This window comes from Mytilus californianus, unplaced genomic scaffold (genome assembly GCF_021869535.1).
Source record: "Mytilus californianus isolate M0D057914Y unplaced genomic scaffold, xbMytCali1.0.p SCAF_4, whole genome shotgun sequence".
Taxonomy (NCBI): Eukaryota; Metazoa; Mollusca; class Bivalvia; order Mytilida; family Mytilidae; genus Mytilus; species Mytilus californianus.
In genome coordinates, this window is record NW_026262690.1 from 63,910,142 (window position 1) to 63,932,517 (window position 22,376).

At 32.9% G+C, this 22,376-nt stretch overlaps 2 protein-coding genes across 2 annotated transcripts; one reads left to right on the forward strand and one right to left on the reverse strand.

Moving 5' to 3' along the window:
- Positions 1 to 7,717: 7,717 nt before the first annotated feature.
- On the forward strand, positions 7,718 to 16,096 carry LOC127738297 (uncharacterized). The gene is made up of 7 exons (XM_052249499.1): positions 7,718 to 7,866; positions 8,201 to 8,239; positions 8,671 to 8,718; positions 9,327 to 9,371; positions 11,245 to 11,430; positions 11,618 to 12,892; positions 13,333 to 16,096. Exons 1-7 carry the CDS (start codon positions 7,842 to 7,844, stop codon positions 13,770 to 13,772), a joined length of 2,058 nt encoding a protein of 685 aa, XP_052105459.1. The 5' UTR covers positions 7,718 to 7,841; the 3' UTR covers positions 13,773 to 16,096.
- LOC127738299 (integumentary mucin A.1-like) lies at positions 15,404 to 20,562 on the reverse strand. Its single transcript, XM_052249502.1, has 2 exons — positions 20,102 to 20,562; positions 15,404 to 16,601 (listed from the first exon to the last, which is right to left on the reverse strand). Exons 1-2 carry the CDS (start codon positions 20,547 to 20,549, stop codon positions 16,369 to 16,371), a joined length of 681 nt encoding a protein of 226 aa, XP_052105462.1. The 5' UTR covers positions 20,550 to 20,562; the 3' UTR covers positions 15,404 to 16,368.
- Between the last annotated feature and the right edge of the window lie 1,814 nt (positions 20,563 to 22,376).

Genomic DNA, 22,376 nt, shown 5'->3' on the forward strand with positions numbered 1-22,376 from the left:
ATTCAACAAATAACTTCCTTGTGTGATTTTAGCTTCCCAATGTGAGTAACTGTTTGATTTTAACTAGAGTACCTCCTTTTTGTAAGATAGTTTCTCTAATTATCATTTAATTCATGCTTTACACACAATGCTGTTCTTTTTTTGTTGTAGATAACTTCACAGTGTGGGAACGGAACTGTACGGTTTTATAATGTTTTGGTCATTCGGGAGACTATCAAGCGGGGCTCCGACATTCGAAACAATAAGAAGTTGCTTGATGGAAAGTTTGATGAACTCAAATGTTACTATATAATGTTTCTGCTTCAAGTTTTTGTAATCAAAACATTCTATATGTATATATGAATCAATAAAATAATAAAAACGACATATGCATCCAAACGTTTTCTTTAGAATGGTGGGGCTCCGCATAAATCGATCAAAATTGTCACGGAGCAGCGATAAAAAATGTTAAATAAACATTGAAAAGCCCATCGTCACTACCAGAATTTTCACATGTACCTTTTCTGATGTATAGTCTTACCTGTCTGAAAGTTTAAAAGCCATTGTCCAAGTAGAAACTCAAAAATATTGATTTTCTCAATGTCGGATATTTTTATTGACTGTACAATCGCTTGCAAGTTTACTGTACAATCACTTGGAACTTTCCTGTACAATCGCTTGGTCAATTAAATGCAAAAGTTTGGTAAACAAAAATTGAAAGGAAGAAAAAATATCGTAATTGACTTGATTTGTTTAATTCGTAATTAAATGATTAAAAATGTTCTATATAAAAACTGGCTTAGCACTGATATTTTCGATTGCAGGTTAAATTAATGACACAAATGTCATTAAAATTATTTTGCATTATTATATTTTCGTGATATATAGATTTAAGTTAAAACATATTTTATTTGAAATATATGAAACACAAAAAATGATTGCAGTTATACACAAAAAAATCAGAACAATGTTGTTCTTATATCAATCTCCCTTTTAAAAGAGAAAAGGAAATGACCCATTTTTTAATGGTTAAAACATATCATTAGGATATGTTTTCCAATGCTGTTCCAAATCGGAGATAAAGAGGAATTTATTATAGGCCAAAAGCGAATTGATATTTAATGGAACATAATAGTCGCTAGTGTTTACGTTTTGGGCATATGAATAATTATGACACTCAAGTAGGAAATGCTTACTGCTATCTATTCTGCAACATTCATATACAGTTTTTACTTTCAATGAAATCTATGTCATATTTATAAATATTCAATAAAACTGCTGCAATCCAATGCAACATATGTCTGGCATGAGTTTGATTTCTTTGTTCTGTAACGATTGAATAACAGGTATTTGGTATTGTTATCAAATTTTTTTATTTAAGCCTCAAAAACAAATTAGAAAGTGTCGCTTATATTTTTACAGGGTTTTATGTTTAATTAATGGATGCAGTCTGCATTAGGGGATCCGGTGTGCGGGGAAAGGGTGTTCTGGTGGTTGAAACCCCACTTTTTTTCGATTTTATTTTAATTTATGAACATTTCATGGAGTTCCATGGTTTGGATCACCCTTTGTTCAGAAAGGCTGGATCCACGTCTGGTCTGATATCGTCCATGATAGTTTTACATGATGAACTGATCATTCAAATGATTTTTATAGTTTGGTCTTGTAACAGTTTTTGGGAGGACTGAGCGCACACAAACATATTTAACACTGCCGCTATCTTTATTTGCCTGTCTCAATTCAGAAGCATGTAGTTCAGTGGTTGTCGTTGACTCATGTCTGTCATATGTTTTTTCGGAAATTATTTTGTTATAAATTAGGCCGTCAGTTTTCGAAATTTAATTGTTTCATATTTTTTATGTCGGGACATTTTATAGCCGACTATAACTGCTTACATCCACTTCATTTGAACTCTGTGGATGGTTGTCTAATTGGTAATTATACCACATCTCCTTATTTTCATATTGACGATATATATAAGGATTTTGTGTTTTCTTTGTCATTTAGATAACAACTCACACCCCTTATCATTGATACATTTTATTATTAAGAGAGCTTTTTACCACCAGTAGCAATGCTAGGTTTAATCCACCATTTTCTACATAGGAAAGTGCCTGTGCCAAGTCAGGAATATGACAGTTGCTTTTGACTCGTTTTGTCATCTTATTGACAATTATATCACATCTTCTTATTTTTATATCATGTTTATTGACACATACGTGTGTTTTCTTTGTTCAGCGAATAGCTACCACCATTCCACATTTGAATGCCTTTATCAAGTTAGAATATCCTAGTCCTGTGCTGAAACATTCTTTGTTGTATTGTCAACATACGTATATATATATTTTTTTAAACTGTTTGGATTAACAAATTAAGTTAACTTCAAAATATAATTACCCTTCCGGAGCACCTAGTCATCTTTTCTGTTATTTATTTTTGTACGAGCACTATTTTTTTAGTGATTTCTTTACATGTGTACTTTCCTTTTATTTTGTCTTGTATACTTATTATTCGAATCTTGATTTTCTGTCTAATATAGACACCTTCAAAAATGTTTCCGTGATAGATTTTTAACTATCTTTATTAATCAGCAACTAATGACTGAATTCGTGCTCATTTTTATTTCAAATACCATAGTTGACTATAATAGCACAGACAAAACACAACCAAATAATTGCATATGTAATGTATTTAATGAACTTGGCTAGGAAAGCTCCAAGTGACTGTACAGGAAAGCTCCAAGTGATTGTACAGTAAACTTGCAAGCGATTGTACAGTCAATAAAAATATCCGACATTGAGAAAATGAATATATTTGGGTTTCTACTGGGACAATGACTTTTACACTTTCAGACAGATAGGACTATATATCAGAAAATGTACATGTGAAAATTCTGGTAGTAACGATGGGTTTTTCGATATTTATTTAACAATTTTGATCGCTGCTCCGTGACAGCTTTTGTTTTACTCGGGATTTACTCGGAGCCCCGCCATTCTAAGGAAAACGTTTGGATGCATATGTCGTTTTTATTATTTTATTGGTTCATATATACATAGAATGTTTTGATTACAAAAACTTGAAGCAGAAACATTATATAGTAACATTTGAGTTCATCAAACTTTCCATCAAGCAACTTGTTATTGTTTCGAATGTCGGAGCCCCGCTTGACAGTCTCCCGAATAACCAAAACATTATAAAACCGTACAGTTCCGTTCCCACACTGTGAACTTGTGGTTGACTGTCAACTGTTCATTCGAAATTCAATTATCATGTTAAATTGTCTTGCTTTACCTCATACAGCTTTTCTAAAAGAACGTCACAGTTTGCACACATAAATTATCAGTTGCAAAACAGCTGAGGATACGCTATTCAGTGGTTCGTTCATTTCAGGTTCATTTTAGGGTTTAAAAGCCCAACAATAGGGTTATATTTACAACTACAAGAAGTGGCATGAATAATATTTGGGGTACATACTAGGGGTTTGTTTTCTAACGCTGTGAATGTTAGACAATTAATAACTCTAAAAAGTAAAATAACAAAAATACCGATCTGCAAGGAAAATTGAAAATGGAAAGTCATTTATCAAATGGCAAAATCAAAAGCTCAAACACATTAAACGAATGGAAAACAACTGTCATATTCCTGACTTGTTACAGACATTTCTTTGTGTAGAAAATGGTGGATTAAACCTGGTTTTATAGCTAGCTTAACCTCTCACTTGTATGACAGCCATATAGAGTTCCATTATATTGACAACAATGTCATATGTCAAATACACATTTTGTGCATTTAATTTTAATTAATATATACTATTCAAATAATACACACAGAAAAAAGAGCACATTTCAGACTTTTATAAAATGTTTATTTTGTGTTAAACGCAAGAAAAAAATCCCCATTATGTGGTTAGAATAGACTACAGATACTAGCTGAATAAATAGATACGCTCCATCTTTTTTAATGCAAATTATTTTTTCTCTTTCAATTTCATTTTAAATGTTAACACGTTTAGAATCAACAATTACTGAGTTTACAAAAAAGTAAATGCTTTTTGTCATGTATAAATTAGTTTCATTGTCATTCAAAATTCATGCACATGACTATTTCTGTTTAACGGATATTTATTTTAATTGTGTCAAGTATAAATACCAAGACACAGAAGGGCAGAAATGTCCTTTGGGAGAAATATTGTTCGTGTGTATAGATAAACGTACCATTTAGTCTACGTTTATATATAAAAGACTATATATAAAATTAGCCTTCAAATTCATGGGAACAAAATTATATTCATATCATACCTTCTCTATTAAAACACAGTTTTCAACCTCGATACTCAAGCTGTATTATTAGTGATGAAGACAATTTTAATTTGTTAAAAATTGTCATGTAGTTTCAGATGAGTAATTTTGTTAAATTTACATCAATATCTCTTTATGTTCAATACTTGCCGATGATCTCCCAACAGAATTTTCAAAAGGGGGATTGATTATCCAGGAATTTTTACACAAGCATTTTGTGAAAGAGAAGGAGTGATCATGAAATTTTTAACAAAACAAATAACATAATTTTAAAAAAAGATGGTTCTTTAAAAACTGTGAATGTAAAGCACTGCTCTGTTTTTTTTTTCGTATTTCTTTTTTACATCGACTACTTAATGGGGCATTAGCCTACGAGATATAAAAACAAATAAAATATGATTTTTTTTTTGTTCAATCATTAATGAAAGTGATATAGTTAAATAATAATTCGCTTTTAACAGTCAGTTTGGTTCAGTTTTGTCAAATTAAGCAAAGGAAACATCGCTAATGAATTATTCACTTACAAGTGAATAATTCGACCTCATTGAATCCGTATTTATGTGAACTTTAACTGATCCCTATAGCTAGAGATGGGTACGCATGAATTAGGCGTGTTCAGTTATTAAATGGAAAAGAATGTAAACATTGAAAGTGAAACAAGGGTAAACCATTTAGTTGACTGGTTCGATCTAGAAAAACTCATTCTTATACAGGTAGAAACGATTATTAACATACTTTTTTAACCTATAATATGAAATCAAACAGACCTAGAAAAATCCAATTGCACGAGTTCGCAATCTGTTTATATCTATGTTTATGTTCATGTTGGGTTATATGACCACCGTCGGCAGTCTTCGGAGGTCACCTCGATGGTTAATTAGATGGCGTCTAGAGTAAAATACACACGAAATGCTGATATAAACTATCGAGTCTATGCATCGTAAATTGTTTATTTCAGATTTTTCATAATTTGGAATGCGTTTTAGTATATTATAAGTCGAATATAAGACTTTGAGTCAAAGCGGTGTACATGAAGTTGACAGCTAATGCCCCTTTAATTAGACACTTCAGCACACTTTCCGCCTTTCTTAGTTTGAATTCCCTAAAATGCTATGCATATTTGATAATAAGAATTGCAAAATAATTAGACAGGACACCAGGCCACAGAATCCTAAAACAACCGACTCCTCGGTGAAAACAAACCGTACAAAACATCGAACAACACATTGTCTAGATAGACTAGACTTAAATTGGTTAAGTCACAAAATGTGGGTGGGTTTAACCAATTAATAACGCTAAACTTGATATGGAAAATAAGTTCACATTATAAGCCAGTTACAGAATATTAAGTAAATTTTTTGAATGACTTTGTTACCTCCACCCCATCTGAACAATTCAAAATTTACTAACAGTAGTCCAACTATTACTTGGTTTTGAACATTGGAGGAGGCAAATCTTGGAATTTTACGTAACTGAGAACATGATTTTCAAAAAGTTAGGCTGTAAAATATCTTTGAAAGTACAGCATTGTTTTTTCCGTATCATAACCTGCATGTGTTATAACTATAAGACAAATTTTAGTTAGTTGAAATCTAGAAATGGAATAATACATCATTTTTAAAGGTATTTGCCCTTAGATAAAGTAAAGAAATTTGATAAACGAAGATGCTTGAATTAACAGACATCTTTCAAATTTCACACCGTATCTTTTGAACATCTATAAATATCACTCAGGCATTTTCTTTCTTGTTTAATAAGAGTACTTGTACGACGTGAATAGTGTTAAACGCCATATTTATCCCGAAACAGCATTATGTAAAATCTATGGAATGCGATTACGTTTTGGGCAATTTCACGGGCGTGACAAAATAGTCCGCATACAGCTTGGAATAGAAGTGGGGTTGGATAAATATTTTGCGCGGAAAACTTTTGAAAGATTGTAATATGGTGGTTTCTGAAAGGTGCTATAGTTATTTACAGGATATTACTGGACTAGCAAAGAAAATAGCATCCTAATTGATAACTCAAGCGCTCTTTGTGCTTGATTGTGATATACTTTTAATATAGTGTATTTTGAACTCTTCATTTAAAAATTAAAATACATATTGGTATACACATTACAATTAGTGATACTTCAGGTAACCACGTCAAAGATACTTTTTTTTACTTGTAGTTCAAATATGTCAGAGGAGGTTGAATGCATTGATAAAAGTGAAGGTATTAACAAAGAGTATTTAGATTGTCTGCAGTGTAAGAACCAATTTGACGAAGATGACCGGCAACCAATAGTTTTACCATGTCTTCACACACTCTGTTCTTCATGTGTGAATAATGGCATTGAAGATTCGCAATTATCATGTCCAGATTGTAGTCGGAAGTATGAAGTACCCGATAGTTCGCTGGAAGCATTTATTGTTGATTATACACGATTAGACATAGTGAATTTTGTCAATACATTTCATCAAGGCAAAGACATTTCATGTGAGAACTGTGAAGATGGTAAAATTGCTGACTATAGATGTCAAGATTGCGAAACGTTTCTTTGTGCACCATGCAGAAAAAGTCATACAAACATTCGAAAACTTAAACACCATAAAATCATTGCCATCTCAGACATAAAAGATGTCTCCGATTTTAAACAGGAAATGTTGTGTCCAATACCTGGACATAAGGACAAACCACTTGACATATATTGTGCAGGTGAAGCATGCAAAAAGGCAGTTTGTAGCATGTGCTGGATGGAAGACCACTCTGGCCCAGACCATATTAGGAAAGACATAACTAATGTATTTGAGGAAGAGAAAAATGTTCTTTTAACCAAAGCAGATTTGGTAAATGAAAGGTTTGGAAACCTTAGTCGACTACAAGATAAGATAAATGATGAAACAGATGATGTAAGTAGACAAACGATTAAAGCTGAGTTTGAAATAACATCGTTTTTCAATCGTTGTATTCGTCTAATGGAGAAAAGAAAAGAATATTTACTTGAAAAGCTGAACACAATGTCGGAAAAAAAGATAGAAGACTTAAGAAATCAGAAAGTAGATTTAGAAAGTAGAAAAAGCATGTTGTCTCATGGTACTTCATTTCTTGGACAGGCTTGTTTATCTCAGAATCCTGCTGCATTCCTCACTTTAATTCCAACGATTTATAAACACTTGGAAAAGTTAAACACCTTGGAGTTTCAGGCTGATGCAAAAATACACAGTGAGCTCACCTTTTTCATTGAGGATAAAGGTGTATTCTTTGAAGAAAAGGTAAAAACATTAGGAGATGTTCTATCATCCGATGCATATCCTCTCACGTCAAATGCATCAATACCAAATTCAATGTACAGAAATCTAAACAAAACCTTCCAAGTTACTCTGCGAGATTACAATTCAAAACCAGTTGATAGTTCAGCTCACGTGTCACTGTTAATAAAGTCGGAAAGCTCTGGAAAAAGAGCTAAAATTAAGTTTAAAGAAATTGGAGAGGGCTCATACGGACTGTACATTTAAAAACCTTGGGATCTACAGTCTAAAGATCTTGGTAAATGGAGTTCCATTCAAAGATTTACCTGAAATGGAATGCGTAGAACATGAAACAAGTATGTTTATTTGTAACATTGATTAATTGTTTAATGAATGTAAAGTAAATAAACCAAAAAATTAAACCCCCCCCCTAAAAAAAAAGAAACCAAACAAACAAAAAAAAAAAAAAAAAAACAAAGCACAATATACATGTATTTACGTGTGATATAAACAGAAACTGTTATTCATTCCAAAAATTGCAGAACCTAAAAAAAAAGAAAGAAATACCAAATTAACAAAAAATTATTAAAAAAAACACGAAAAATGCTAATATCATATTGATTATCTCTCTGTATTTGACACACACACATACGTACGTATAAATTTCACATTTTATAATACTTCTTTCAGATTCAATTGATAATGGTGACAAATATGAAGAAGAAGAGAGTAAGTATACAAACTGAAAAGCAAGTTCACGAGATTGGTTTAAAATCTCACTGTTAGCGAACATTGATATTCTAGCGTTGACGTGTTTAATTTCAACAGGCATGTATTGTTTTATGACTGCTTTTATTTCTTTTATTATATATATTCTCTATGTTGTCATTTATAATATTTTGAGGTGTTTTTTGTTTTATATGTTCTATTGAACCATGTTGTTTACTACATTTCTCTTCAAATTACTGCTGTATTACAGCTCCCTAGATTGTCAAATCTTGCTTAATAAAAGTATTTTAAGTAATATTAAATAATTTAAAGCATCATTTTATTTATAAAACATCATTTTATTCATAAAATATATCTATAGAGAAAAAAAGGGTGAACAACTGTTTTCATTTTATAATATCATATATCATAAAAAGTTGAATGTTTTCTAGCTTTCTTCTGTAATGGAGAGGAATATTCTGAAACTGAAGACGAATATGGTAGGGATCTTATTCATAATGTTACCCAAGTGTGGAGAACGATATTAAAATAATTGAGCTCATGATAAGATGTGTTTTTGCATAAAAAAAGTCTAGAAAGAGAATTATTGAAAGCTTTGTACGATGCATTTTAATACTAGTAAGATAACGTTCTAGAAAACGATATATAGTTTTTTTCAATACTTTTTCCCACCTTACCAGAGAGTTACATATATACGTCTATCCTTGACGGTATCATGTTTCCATGTATATTGGTCAATCTAAATGAGAAATGTAGATGACTGTCATGTATTGAACTAATTTTTCCGGCGATTCCTATGAAATAAATGAATGGAGGTGTGGAGTGAAAACACAGCAACACTAAGACAGAAAACAAAACTAAAAGACATATTTATTTCTATTAAAATTTATAGAGATGGAATATATCAAATATTTTTAACCCAAATATCAAAGTACGTTCAAGAAAAATGTATATAGAACAGCCAAAAAATATCACTTTAAGTATTCTATCGGCAGCATATATAAACATTGCTTCAAAAATAGCTTTGAATAAATCGATGTTAAAACAGCCTGTGCACAACGATAAACGACAAAAACAATATTTTCAGGTTCATCGGATGCGTATATGGAAGACGACGATGGTGAAGAATTTGGTAAGCAGATAAAACAGATAATAATAATAAAAATTATAATAATAGAATACTTTTATAAATAGGTAGGAATATGTGGAAAAAACGTATGCGACTATATAACAAGTAACATAGATTAAAGATGCACTACACACATTTCCATGCCATGTCACATCATGTGCTGTGATACAAAACTAGAATAAGCCTTCAAAGAAAGTCATCACCCTACTAAAAAAAAGTCAGTGATTCGGTACTCATATGATTTATCACAACTTCTCTTAAATTATCCGTTTATGAAATAAGGAAACATTAAGAAATTAAGGTTCTAACTCCCTCGGGCAAAGGTAACCTTTGAAGAATATGGCTATTCTCTTTATGTCCCCTTTTGTTAACTAGCTCCTCACGTTTTTAGACGTTAGGAGGCAAATGATACCAAAGGGACATTCAATCTCATAAGTCGAAAATAAACTGACAACGCCGCGGCAAAAAATGAATAGGACCAGACGATAAACAACAGTATTCAAAACACAACATAGAAAAACCAGAGACTGAGCAACACGAACCCCATCATTTGCTTTCAAATATTTGGGTTGGAGCGTTCCTGATGAAGGTGTTGTCTATGGTGCTATAAACTATGTAGGTTGTGGTGTTTTACTGCCGATTGATACTTTGGTCTGAGAGAGCATGATTTGGTTATTGATTGTTGCTGGCTTTGGGCTTGATTTCATTGGCTGCAAGCGCCTTCGATCAGAACTTTATGTCATTTGTCTTTGTGTTGGTTTTTGTGCTTGAGCCAATCTGGTGAGTCGTGCCATTTCCAATTGATTTTAACAGTTTGTTCTGTGTTGTTCTGTTACATCACTAATAAAATCAAAGGTGCCAATTGTACTACACCAGATGCATATGTCGACTGTCTATTTTCAATAAAACAATATCCGTATTTTCATGCCAGTACCGAAGACCTTATGTCTTACAAAACATCAGGAGAGGCTTCAACCCAGAAGTAATAATAACATTAGAGCTTATTTCCTAATGCTTGTAGAGTGGGACTATGGTTGGCTTGCTTGCTTTGTTATATAAATGTTTGCTCAAGCATTGTAATTAAGATTGACATCTGAAAATATAAATAGGCGGAGTTTAACCTGTATACTTTATACTTAAATTTGATTGGATGTTATCCTGGAGGTTAAAAATCTAAATAAAATGTATACAGGTTTAACTCCGTCTATTTATATTATTTGCAGATGTTAATATTAATTACAATGCTTCAGCAAACATTTATACAAACAAAGCAAGCCAACCAATGTCTTACTCTACAAGCATTAGGAAATTAGCTCTAAAGGTACATATTTTACTGCACCAGATTCGCAGCTCGAAAATAAATGTCTCATCATTGACGCTTAAGGCTTAAACATTCTAAGATTCAAAACCCAATACATACTTTAAAAGCTGATAAAAAAATAAATAAACCAATTGTTATAAAACTAATACACAAAGCTTCTTACCATCAAACACAGATCACTTTTGAATTCCGGTGGCGTCATTTTCACCATTCCCGAGTTATGTCCCTTTATAAATTGAAAATTTTCTAAATTTGTTATTTCCGCACTTAAGTTTGCCTCAACGAAATGTTATAAAACTTATACACAATGCTTATAACCACCAAACATAGATCAAGTTCGAATATGGGTGGCGTCACTTTCGCTTTTCTTGAGTTATGTCCCTTTGTAAATTGAGTAATTGCAGAATTTGCCGTATATTTTCATGCGGGGGCATCTGCATCCCATGGACACACTCTTCAATTAATTTTTGTTTCAAATTGGTATTTACCCCAAATAACATTATGTTCCTATGAAAGGCGTTATTTAAAAATTATATCAATCATTGTATGTTTTAGGGAGCGATTGCCTGGAGTCTGACGAGTCAAGTAGTTTTATTGTCCGAGGATTTCCTAATGGTACCCCGCCTAACAGCATAAAAAAATATTTCATTGAAATGTTGGTGACAGGAGAAGATAACGTGTGTGAAGTACAGATGAATGAGGAAGAAGGATGGTGTGAGATTGTCTTTTCTAACACAGATGGTAGGTTTGAACACAGCACAAGAAATTGTGTCTCATAGCAAAATGAATTAATTTGTAAATTTTAAAAGATTTAAAAGCTTGATTGATGCCTGTAATGTTTCAAACGATTCTTTATAAATAATACCTTTTCACATGTTTCATTAGTGAAAAACACTATAATGACAAGCGATTTATTATAATTTTACAGTTATGAAAAGGTTCTCTGGTCGGAGACTGAAATTCGAAGATCATGATTTGACAATAGAAATGCAAAACTGCGAGATTTTTAGCCCATTAAAAATTGCAAACTTAGATACGAATAAAATGAAGTTCCTCCTAGGATCAGCATTAAGCAAGGAAGTTCTAGACGAACGCCTTCGACAGTTAGATGCCAACATACAATGGTCGTCCAGTATCCATGATGAAAGCTCTTTGACTATTGAATGCTGTTTGACTCCTGATATAAAAGACTTTAAAAAGAAAGCAAAAACCTGGCCAAAATGCATTGAAAGAGCCGTAAAACAGTTTTTAGAAACATTATATGTTACAGAAGAGAAAATTAAAGAAGACGAATGGGATTTTCTTGAAAAGCGAGTCAGTGAAATCCGAGTTACGAACGACAAAAGAGTGTTTATTCGTGAAGATAAAACAAGGTTTTATGTTGTGATTGTTGGGTACAAGATTCCTTTCATTGATGCAACTAATAAAGTTCGACTGTTTACAGCAGACGTCACGGTAAATGAAAGGCTCGAAAAGTTCGAAATACATTTACTATCCAATGGAAAGGTCCTGGATGATATATGCAAAGATTTCAAAGGAATAAAAATTATTCCAAATGGCGACAGAAACATCGTAGAATTTTCTGGAACTGCTGGGATTGTAGCAGTTGCAAAACAGCAAATGAATGACGCCCTTCAAAAAGTAACAGAAGTACCGATTTGTGGATTTTCGCCTGAAAAGATAGCGTTTCTTCAAACGCCTGTTGTAAAATTAGAATTGGATAATCTACTGAAGGGAAATGGAATTCTTGGTGCATGGAAAGTAAAAAATGACAACACATTAGTGATGTATTCTTTCACGAAAACTTCGGCTCAGAGTGCAGCACATTTAGTCGAAGACTCTGTAGTGGAAGTTTCCATTGATGTTGATACACAACCAGACAAAAAAGAGTGGAATAAGGAGGTAGAGCATATGAAGAAAAAGAAAGGTGGCCATGTCAATATTGTGACAACTGACAATAACAAAGTTATAATATTTGCAATTCCGAAAAACAATGCAAAAGCGATTGAGGAGCACGTCAAAATCTTTCACAAATATCCGGACAAGAAGGTACGAGGTACAACACATTTTAGCACAGAAACAGGTCAGACAATTACCACAATAGTCGGCGACATTACCGATCTTGATAACGACGTGATTGTTTGCAGTTCCAGTAGATCACTTGAACTCAGTGTTGGTGTTGGACATGATCTTGTTATGAAAGGTACATAACATCGTATTTATAAATTAAGAGATATATCTAACATATCCTACCGATTTCAGTGTTCCAGACACGTATTTCTGGAATACGCTTCATCAGATACGAAAACACGAATAACTAATACAAAAGAAATTGTTAGGAATTTAAAATGGTCTGGGCATAACATGTTTGTAATTATTTTTAATTTGATCTTTTTCACATGTTTCTGTGATTATTCCTGATATTTGAATAACTTACGATCGCTTATTGTTAAGATTTGAGTATTCATTTTCCCCCTACATCACATAATTTACACAAAACCTATATGTTTAAGTGGTTTTTCATTCGGTGTGGGATGGCATATATGTTGTTGAATATTTTATGACTATTTACAATTTTTCTTCGTAGTGTCTGACTATGTATAGCAGTGGTTTAAAAAGTGCATGAAAGTCTTCTTTTTTCAGGTGGTGTTGAAATCCAAAAAGAATGTAAGGATTACCTTGCAAAGAAGCAAAACAAACAACTTGATGAAGATGAAGTTTTTTGCAGCTCTGCGGGCAAGCTGAAAGGTAAAATGGTCGCCCATGTCGGTGGTAAATCATGGTCAAATGATCATGAGAAAGAAAAAAAATCCCTTGTGAGGGTTGTGCAGGAGGCCATGAGAAAGACCCAAGAAAAGAATTTTACAAGCTTTGCGATACCTGCATTATACACAGGTCATTCTGGGTTTCCCGTTAAAGAGATAACAGAGTGGATAGTGGAGGCCATTGACAACTTTCTTCAATCACATGGTAAACAGACTAGCCTTCAGAACATTTATCTCTGTGATATTAAGAAGACTACTGTGGACAGTTTTGTAACGGCTTTAAGAAAATATTATAGCCTTACGTATGAAAGAGAATAGAAATATCCTCTCATTTAACGTCGTATTAGCATGTTAATTTCTAAATGTACGTGCATGTACTTATAGCTGTTACTTTCAAACAATTTCAATATTCATATTCGTATAATTTGCATTTGTGTGGCATTCTGTTGTTTTTGATTGTTCAATATGGTAGCAAAATTTGGAAAAATTTCTTGGATGCTTAAATTTGAGACTTGTGATGATTCGGTTGAACACACATTGTTTGATACAATCAATGATATTAGCCGGATTAAAGAGGTAGACCCGATTTCCCTCTGTAATTATTTCACTCATAAAGTCAAAAGTTAAAGGTTGTCGAATTTTACTTGAATATGAAAGAGTCTATATCATATCCTTAAAACATTTTTTTTTTACAATTTTACATATTTCCATAAAACTAAACTTCTATTCAAAGCTGCATGTTGGTGTTGAAGGCATTTGTATACAAAATTGCATACTAGTATTTTACACATGTTTGCATCAAAGGACGTGAAGTCTCGCTAAACAAATTAAAAAAAAATATATCCCAAAAGTAAAATAACAAAAATACCGAACTCCAAAGGAAAATTCAGAACGGAAAGTCCCTAATCAAATGGCAAAATCAAAAGCTCAAACACATCAAACGAATGGAAAACAACTGTCATATTCCTGACTTGGTACTGTCATTTCCTTATGTAAAAAATGGTGGATTAAACCTGGTTTTATAGCTAGCTAAACCTCTCACTTGTATGACAGTCACATAAAATTCCATTATATTGACAACAATGTGTGAACAAAACAAACAGACATAATAGGTAAAAATGTCAAAAATAGGGGTACAGCAGTCAACATTGTGTTATAATCTTAATCACTATAAAAACAAACAAATATGTCAACAAAGAAAAACAAAATGGCATATAGACAAAGCATATAAGCAAAAATAAAAGACAAGAATACAAAAATTTACCATAGCACAATAACACAACGACGGGATGTATAAGTTCCCAGCCACGCCAAAGGGATATTACCAAAAATGGACTAATCAGTAAAGGTAATAATTTACAAAGACAAATAAAAGAACACTTTTAACACATAATTAAGATGATAAACAACGTCAGTACCTTGAATCTATACTTCAAGACAGTCATGTATTATTTGTGAAGTTGATACGGAATATGTATCAACAAGGTCTTGGCAAAAGACAATACATAGCATTAATTCGAACATGATTTTTGTATTGTTTAACGATGTCATTCTTTTACATGTTTGGGTGAAAAAGTGTTCTAAACATTTGCCAGCATCTGTCAAAATAGCAGTTTTGATTTATCTTCAGACGATTATAATTTGGCAACGTGTTTAAAAATAAAACATAATAATTTAATTTAAACCTCGTAGTACACATATTAGGCTGCGAGACTATAAATTTAAGTAAAGATTTGAAGACATTTTGAAAACGGCCATGGTGTGAAATGAATTCAGGGGAAATTGGTTCTATCTCTTTGTGTTGTTTGTAACATTTGTACGGTATAAACCACGTCCCACCTAATTTTAATTATTATTGTAGCTACATACAAAGTGATGTAAACAAACTGGAGTCTCCATTGACTTAATGACGAGTTTGATTCTTGTAAATGGTGTTTTATTTAATTAAAAACAATCAGTTTGTTCAAAATGATTTCTTTGTATGATGCTTTCCTATATTCCAATTAACAAAATTGAATGTAATTTTACTCAATACACCAATTTTCCGTTGTTGGTATAACAAAAGAATGATAAGTACATCAGTTTATATTCGAGATACAGTTGTTTTAAAAAATCTGATTGTTTAGGGAAAACATTGTCTCTTGATATTTTAATAGGGAAAATATTAAGTCAATAAAATTGAAACGAAGAAAAATATACAGTCTCCACACATATTGCAATTTTAAAGACTTCCAATGATTGAATGTTTATTATTTTTACATATTGTTCTATTCGTATGTTATTTAGCGTAACGGGCGCCATAGTCATAATAATTAGTCAATCATTATATATGGAATGTATCACTGACAACAGGCGTATTTCCCAAAGAGCTAACCGATTTTAACCTTTAACCGAAATTTACTGGTTATCGGTTTTTACCGTCAGCAAATCATGACATGTTTGCCCTTAAGGAGATCCCGTATTTCATTTTCGATTTGGGGGGAAAAAATGCTTTGCTCAACGATTTTGCTTTACATGCTTGCTTTTCGTATACGTCAGCATTTTTGTGTGTTTCAGTGCTCTCTTTTCGGTGAGAGAATATTGTGTTTTCGTGGAGATTTGATTTTGTGTTTTAAAAAAATAAAAAGTTTTTTTTTTAATTATATTTTGTTACACATTTTAACTCTTGGTTAACGTTTATTCACGAAATCAACACAGTTTAGCTTATAAATAACAGTACTTACAATCAACAACGATCCAAATATATTATATACTAAGAAAGACATTGTTCTTTCAGTCAAGAATTCGATTGCCTTTTAGTGATTCGTTTTACATCAAATAAATTAGAACAATTGATTTTCAATGTCCAAAATACAATTTTTTCAATCAGAATATTCTTTTTACATTAATAATCGAAACTAAATCTGAACTGATTTCACTTTTCTGAATTAATGTCAAAACTGTCGGTTGACGATTCCATAACTTTGAGTTGATTTTTCATTTTGATCACCATATATCCCAATATTCCACCAGCTGCTGCCAATGAAAATAGTAAAATAGAACAGAATGTTGTAAACAAAACCACTGGTTCTGATTTAAAGCAGTTATGCCCTGTTGGTGAGATCTTCTTGTGTACATTGGACGTTTGACCCGGTTTTACAGAATGACCTATAAATATGAAAAAGCTATTAACATTTAATGGTACATTTATACCTATAGTAGGAATATTTTTAAGGAACAACATACTAGTCTTGTGTGCTCATGTAGCTATATCCCTTTTTCACCTTTTTTCGAACTTATTGTTTAAGCAACAATTTGAGTCATTAACTTATGAACGCATAATTGAATTAAACAGGAGACCTTAACATCGTTCATGACCGAGAGTTGAAATCATTCCTCAGTAAAGGGCCTAAATATCGTCCCCGTCAATTATTAATTGCAATGAGTGTCGTAACACCATCCACGACTCACTCCGTACTTACTGCTCGAAATGGATAAAACGAGAAAAAGCTGACAAAAAATCCTTAGTAATTCTTTTTTTTTAATTCTGTAATGAACATAGTTGATATTCGTATTAAACATTTTAAAGAACATTTTACTCCTAACAACAACCATAATAGCCCTATTTCTCGTATCAAACATACGCTAAAAGAACTCGCCAATGAATTGTTTATGTCCCGGCTGATAAGGCTGCTAATAATATCATTATTGTTTGACGTAAATTTTACATTGAGGTTCTGCAAAAGGAAATCACGAATTCACCAACATTCCGACTGACTCCATTTTCGGAAAAATGACATCTGTAACAAACATAAACTTTTAGCTACCTCTTTAGAAGCAGAACCAAATACAATGAAAGTTCCAACTATGTACTGGCTTCCGAAGCTGCACAAAACACCTTACAAATATAGATTTATTTCGTCTTCAAGCCATTGTTCCACTACTAAACTGTCTATTCTACTTACTAGTATACTTGGTACAATAAAAAACCTGGTAATAAATTGTTCAAATAAGGCCTTTGAAAATAGTGGAATTAATTACTTTTGGAGTGTCAAAAATTCGTTGGAAGTACTTGATAAATAGCATGCTAATATTGGTGATTTCGAATCTGTTCAAAGTTTTGATTTGTCTACCCTATATACCACTTTGCCTCATAATCTTATTCAGAAAAAAATCACACACCTAATTAAATGGGCATTTAAAAAGTCAAAATGCGAATATATATGTTCAAACTCTTTTAGGTCATTTTTTAATAACAAAAAAAAAAGAACTATGTCAATTGGACCTGCTTTGATACCATAAATTCTACTAGATAACATTTTTGTTCGCTTTGGAGATTCCGTATATCGTATATCCGTTATCGGAATTCCAACTGTGCACCACTTATTGCGGACCTGTTTCTGTATTGTTATGAGTTACAATTTATGATTAAAATCAGCAAAGACCCATCGAAACAACATCTGATACAAAAATTTAATAACACTTTTAGATATTTGGATGATGTATTTGCTCTTAATAATGACGACTTCAGTATGTACACTAAAGAGATTTATCCTGCTGAACTGACTTTAAATAAAGCTAATATTAACAATGAACACTGCCCTTTCCTGGATCTTGATATCTATATCTTTAACGGGAAGCTTAATACCAAAATTTATGATAAAAGAGATGATTTTTCATTTCCTGTTGTTGATCATCCATTTTTAGATGGTGAAGTTCCCTTGTCACCATCTTATGGTGTTTATATATCTCAACTTGTTCGATTCGCTCGTGTATGTAACAACGTACATGATTTTAACGAAAGAAATCTCTGTATTACTGAAAAATTATTACACCGGGGTTTTCGATATCACAAACAAGTCAAAACATTTACTAAATTTTATCATCGGTAAAAGGACATCATTCGTAAATATAAATCAACATGCAGACATCTTATACATTCAGGTATTTCACATCCAATCTTTTATGGTAATATTCTATACAAAGCACAAAATTGTCGGCATTCACCTCAAAAGCTAACCAAACCTTTAAACAGACTTATTCAGAAGGGATATAGGTACGATACTGTTGTCAGGTCATTAAAAATGGCATATTTTGGTATTAATATTGATTCACTCATAGGGTCTTTGCATCGGAAATAAACACATTTATTCTAAAACCAGTTGTTGGCATGATATGGGTTATGTTCTTCTCATATATTTTATGATGGAATGGTACTAAATCCCTAACGGAAGGGATTGTGCTTGATTTTCATATGATGAAGACATAATCTTTCAATCAATTTAATTGAGGTCTGGAGCTGGCATGTCAGTAACTGCTAGTAGTCCTTTGTTAATTTATGTATCATTGTCATTTTGCTTAGTTTCTTTTGTTATCTATTCTGACATCGGACTCGGACTTCGTTTAAACTGAGTTTTACTGTGCGTATTGCTGTGTGTTTGTTTATTCTACATTGGCTAGAGGTATAGGGGAGGGTTGAGATCTCACTAAACATGTTTAACCCCGCCGCATTTTTGCGCCTGTCCCAAGTCAGGAGCCTCTGACCTTTGTTAGTCTTGTATGTTTTTTTTAATTTTAGTTCATTTATATGCTTTGGAGTTTAGTGTGACGTCCATTTTCGCTGAACTAGTACACATTTTTGTTTAGGGGCTAGCGGAAGCCCGCCTCTGGGTGCGGGATTTTCTCGCTGTGTTGAAGACCCATTGGTTGCCTTCGGCTGTTTTCTGCTCTTTGGTCGGGTTGTTATCTCTTTGACACATTCCCCATTTCCATTCTCAATTTTATATGTTTACTCTAACCATACGTTTTAAGATAAATTTGAACCTTACGTTTTAAGACAAATTTTAACGTTAAGTTTTACGACAAATTAACGACCTTCCATTTTCATGGTGTTACGGCGCGTAAAATCTTGCGTCATGACAGCCAATAATATTTCAGATTCAGCTGTGCATCTTAAAGCCAGTATTTCTTATAAAACGGGGATTGACTGTTCACATATACATCCCGCATGGTCATACGGATGTATCTTTAGAAAAAATTCTTGTTCGTTCTAGATATCATGGCAAACTCTAACAATGTATTTATTTCATTTAACATTTACCGTCCCAAAACAGACTGAACGTGATTGTGTATTTATACATCCCATGCAGCCAAACACATAGCATAAAAGGGTGGTTGAAAGTGTACATAGGAGGCCTGGAATAGCCTAACACATACAAAAAGAAAATGTCCATGATTGTGACTCATTGTGTCCTTATACATCCTGCACATCCAATCAATCCCCACTCTTAACAGTCTAATTGGTTTCACAATTCTGAATTACTAGTAGAATAAGAATAAGACTTGAATCCTGTTTTCGCCTCTTAACTGGAAACAAATGATAAAAATAGTGGTAAACCCCTAATAATCTGTTTCAATCAACGATAATTATGATTGGCCAAAATCTACAATATCATTAATCATCCTAAGAATGACTAGTTCTGTTTTGTTCCAAACGAACACACAACAATACCGATAAACCAAAGTTTAAGCAAAACGAAGTCCCGAAAAAAGATGAAACAATAATAGATAAAGAATACGAAGTACAATATGAAAATAAATGTTCTGTTTCTGAATGAATTGTATAAAATCCTCTTTCCAACCCATCTCCAAAAAAAATCTTAAATTACCATTTTGCGACGTAATCATTGTTGACAGTGTCATCCTATTTGTTGATCTCATTTGTGATGTTGTCTTTGTTTGTGTGGTCATGGTTGGCATATCCGTCGATATTGTAGAAGTTGTTGTTTGGATCGCCACTTTTGTGGTGATGGTCGGTATTGTAGTCGTACTAGATTGGGTGGATGTGGTCAGTACTGTCGTCGTTGGCGTAGTCGGTTGTCTGGCTGTGGTGGTCGTTGGCATGGTAGTGGTCGTCGTTGGCGTGGTTGTTGTCGTCGTTGGCATGGTCGTGGTCGTCGTTGGTGTGGTTGTTGTCGTCGTTGGCATGGTCGTGGTCGTCGTTGGCGTGGTTGTCGTCGTCGGCCTGGTCGTCGTTGGCGTGGTTGTTGTCGTCGTTGGCATGGTCGTGGTAGATGGCGTTGTTGTTGTAGTAGTTGTCATTGGCGTGGTTGTCATAGGGGTAGTTGTGGGTATATCTGTAAGTGAGCATACAAAATAAATGATGTCTTTTTTTCGGTTATTTTGAATTGTTTCGTGTATCTGTATAGTGTAACGATGTACTCTCTAAAAGATAATTTTGAAACCTACAGAATGAAATCCAAAGACAAGAACTTCGTCAGTATTTTTTGTGTCAATTCTTTATTTCTCTTGTTATTTAAGGAATGTAATGGTAGAGACAGATCTTTGTCTCTGTTAAATTCATCACAAACTTTTTTTAGAAGCAGGACGATTAATAGCTTGATATATTATAATAGCTAACTGTCTATCGATGAAGACCAAATGTTGACCTCTAGATGTCTTTAGGTTATCATGTCGTCTGTTCGCTGTCTCATTGACATATCTGTTCTTTTGTTCCCATCTGATAATAATAATTGTATAAATAACTACATATACAGTGTCCGAAACAAAACCTGTAACAAAGATGGAAAATTGATATTTAAGGAAGAGCACTATTACTTTTGTTCGGAACGATTTATTTTGATTAGGTTTTAAAACAAGCTATTGTAGTTAGATAATTAACTTTTTGTCTTTATTTTTCCCTTTTGTCCATTTTGTCTTTTATTAAAATACTTATTACCTGCAATGCATAATTGTCCAATCAATTTCATCTTCTTCGGACAAACACATTCTACTTTTTGTGAAGATCCAATTCTTGAACACGTTTGATTTCCTTTGCATGGACTTGGACTGCAAGGATCTGGTGAATCTAAATCACGGAAAAAAAATTCATTATAAAAGGATCCTATAATATTGCATAGACCATCTGTATTCAATAACATGGACCTATATTACGCCCGTTACTTATCATTTTGAACGAATGTAGCTATAATAATAAATGTAATTGATTGCTTAACGTCCGGTGGCAAATATTTCATGCATGTTTAGGACGATCAAAATGTTATTGAAGTTCATATGGATATGCATTTATAGATAATTTGTCCTGCAATTTCTGTTCGCAAATAAGCAAATTTTTACTCTGTATAAAAGTATTCATGCAAAAAATTGAACAATAGTAGCGACCTTTGCCTGCAGTGCAAATATGACTGACATGAACCAACGATAACCACTGAACTATAAGCTACTGACTTGCGACAGACACATACATAATGTGGCGGGGTTAATTATGTTTGTGAGCGCTCAACCCTCAACTAACAGGGGGCAGTGGTGTAACAGTACAACATTAACTCCAAAGATCGGTACGAGGCACTAAAACAACTAATATAAAAACATTAGACATAAAGCACCGAAATAAGAGTACTCGCAGTTACTGAAAAAAAGTTCAAAGCCAATTACAGCTAACAAATAAAGCATGTTCTCCCAAAGAAAAGTATCAATCAGTACACAACCAACGGATTTAGACACGGTAAAGACATCCTAAACAGTCTGAAAAACGTATGACCTTGTGCAATGCCAAAATATAAGTAGACAGTATCGATGTCGTAGGATGTAGGATCATAACTGTACATATATTGCAACACATATTTGGTTTGTGGTAACGAAATCCCTGACTTAATATTTTTCCATTTATACATCTATTACGTTTATTGACATCTAAAACGCGACTACAGAAACGGGCATCGCAAATTAGTTGTGAAATATACACACCGTAAGACATCACCGTTTAAAAAGAGGAAATTAACAGTCGGGAACGAAAAATCTTCTCTTTTGTCGTAACTTTTTGTATAGAGCTCAATAAATTCTCATAAAGATGATAGATACTAACAATAAAATTTAACAAAATTGGTAATCATATTAACAGTACCAATTTACTGCCCTTTGGTA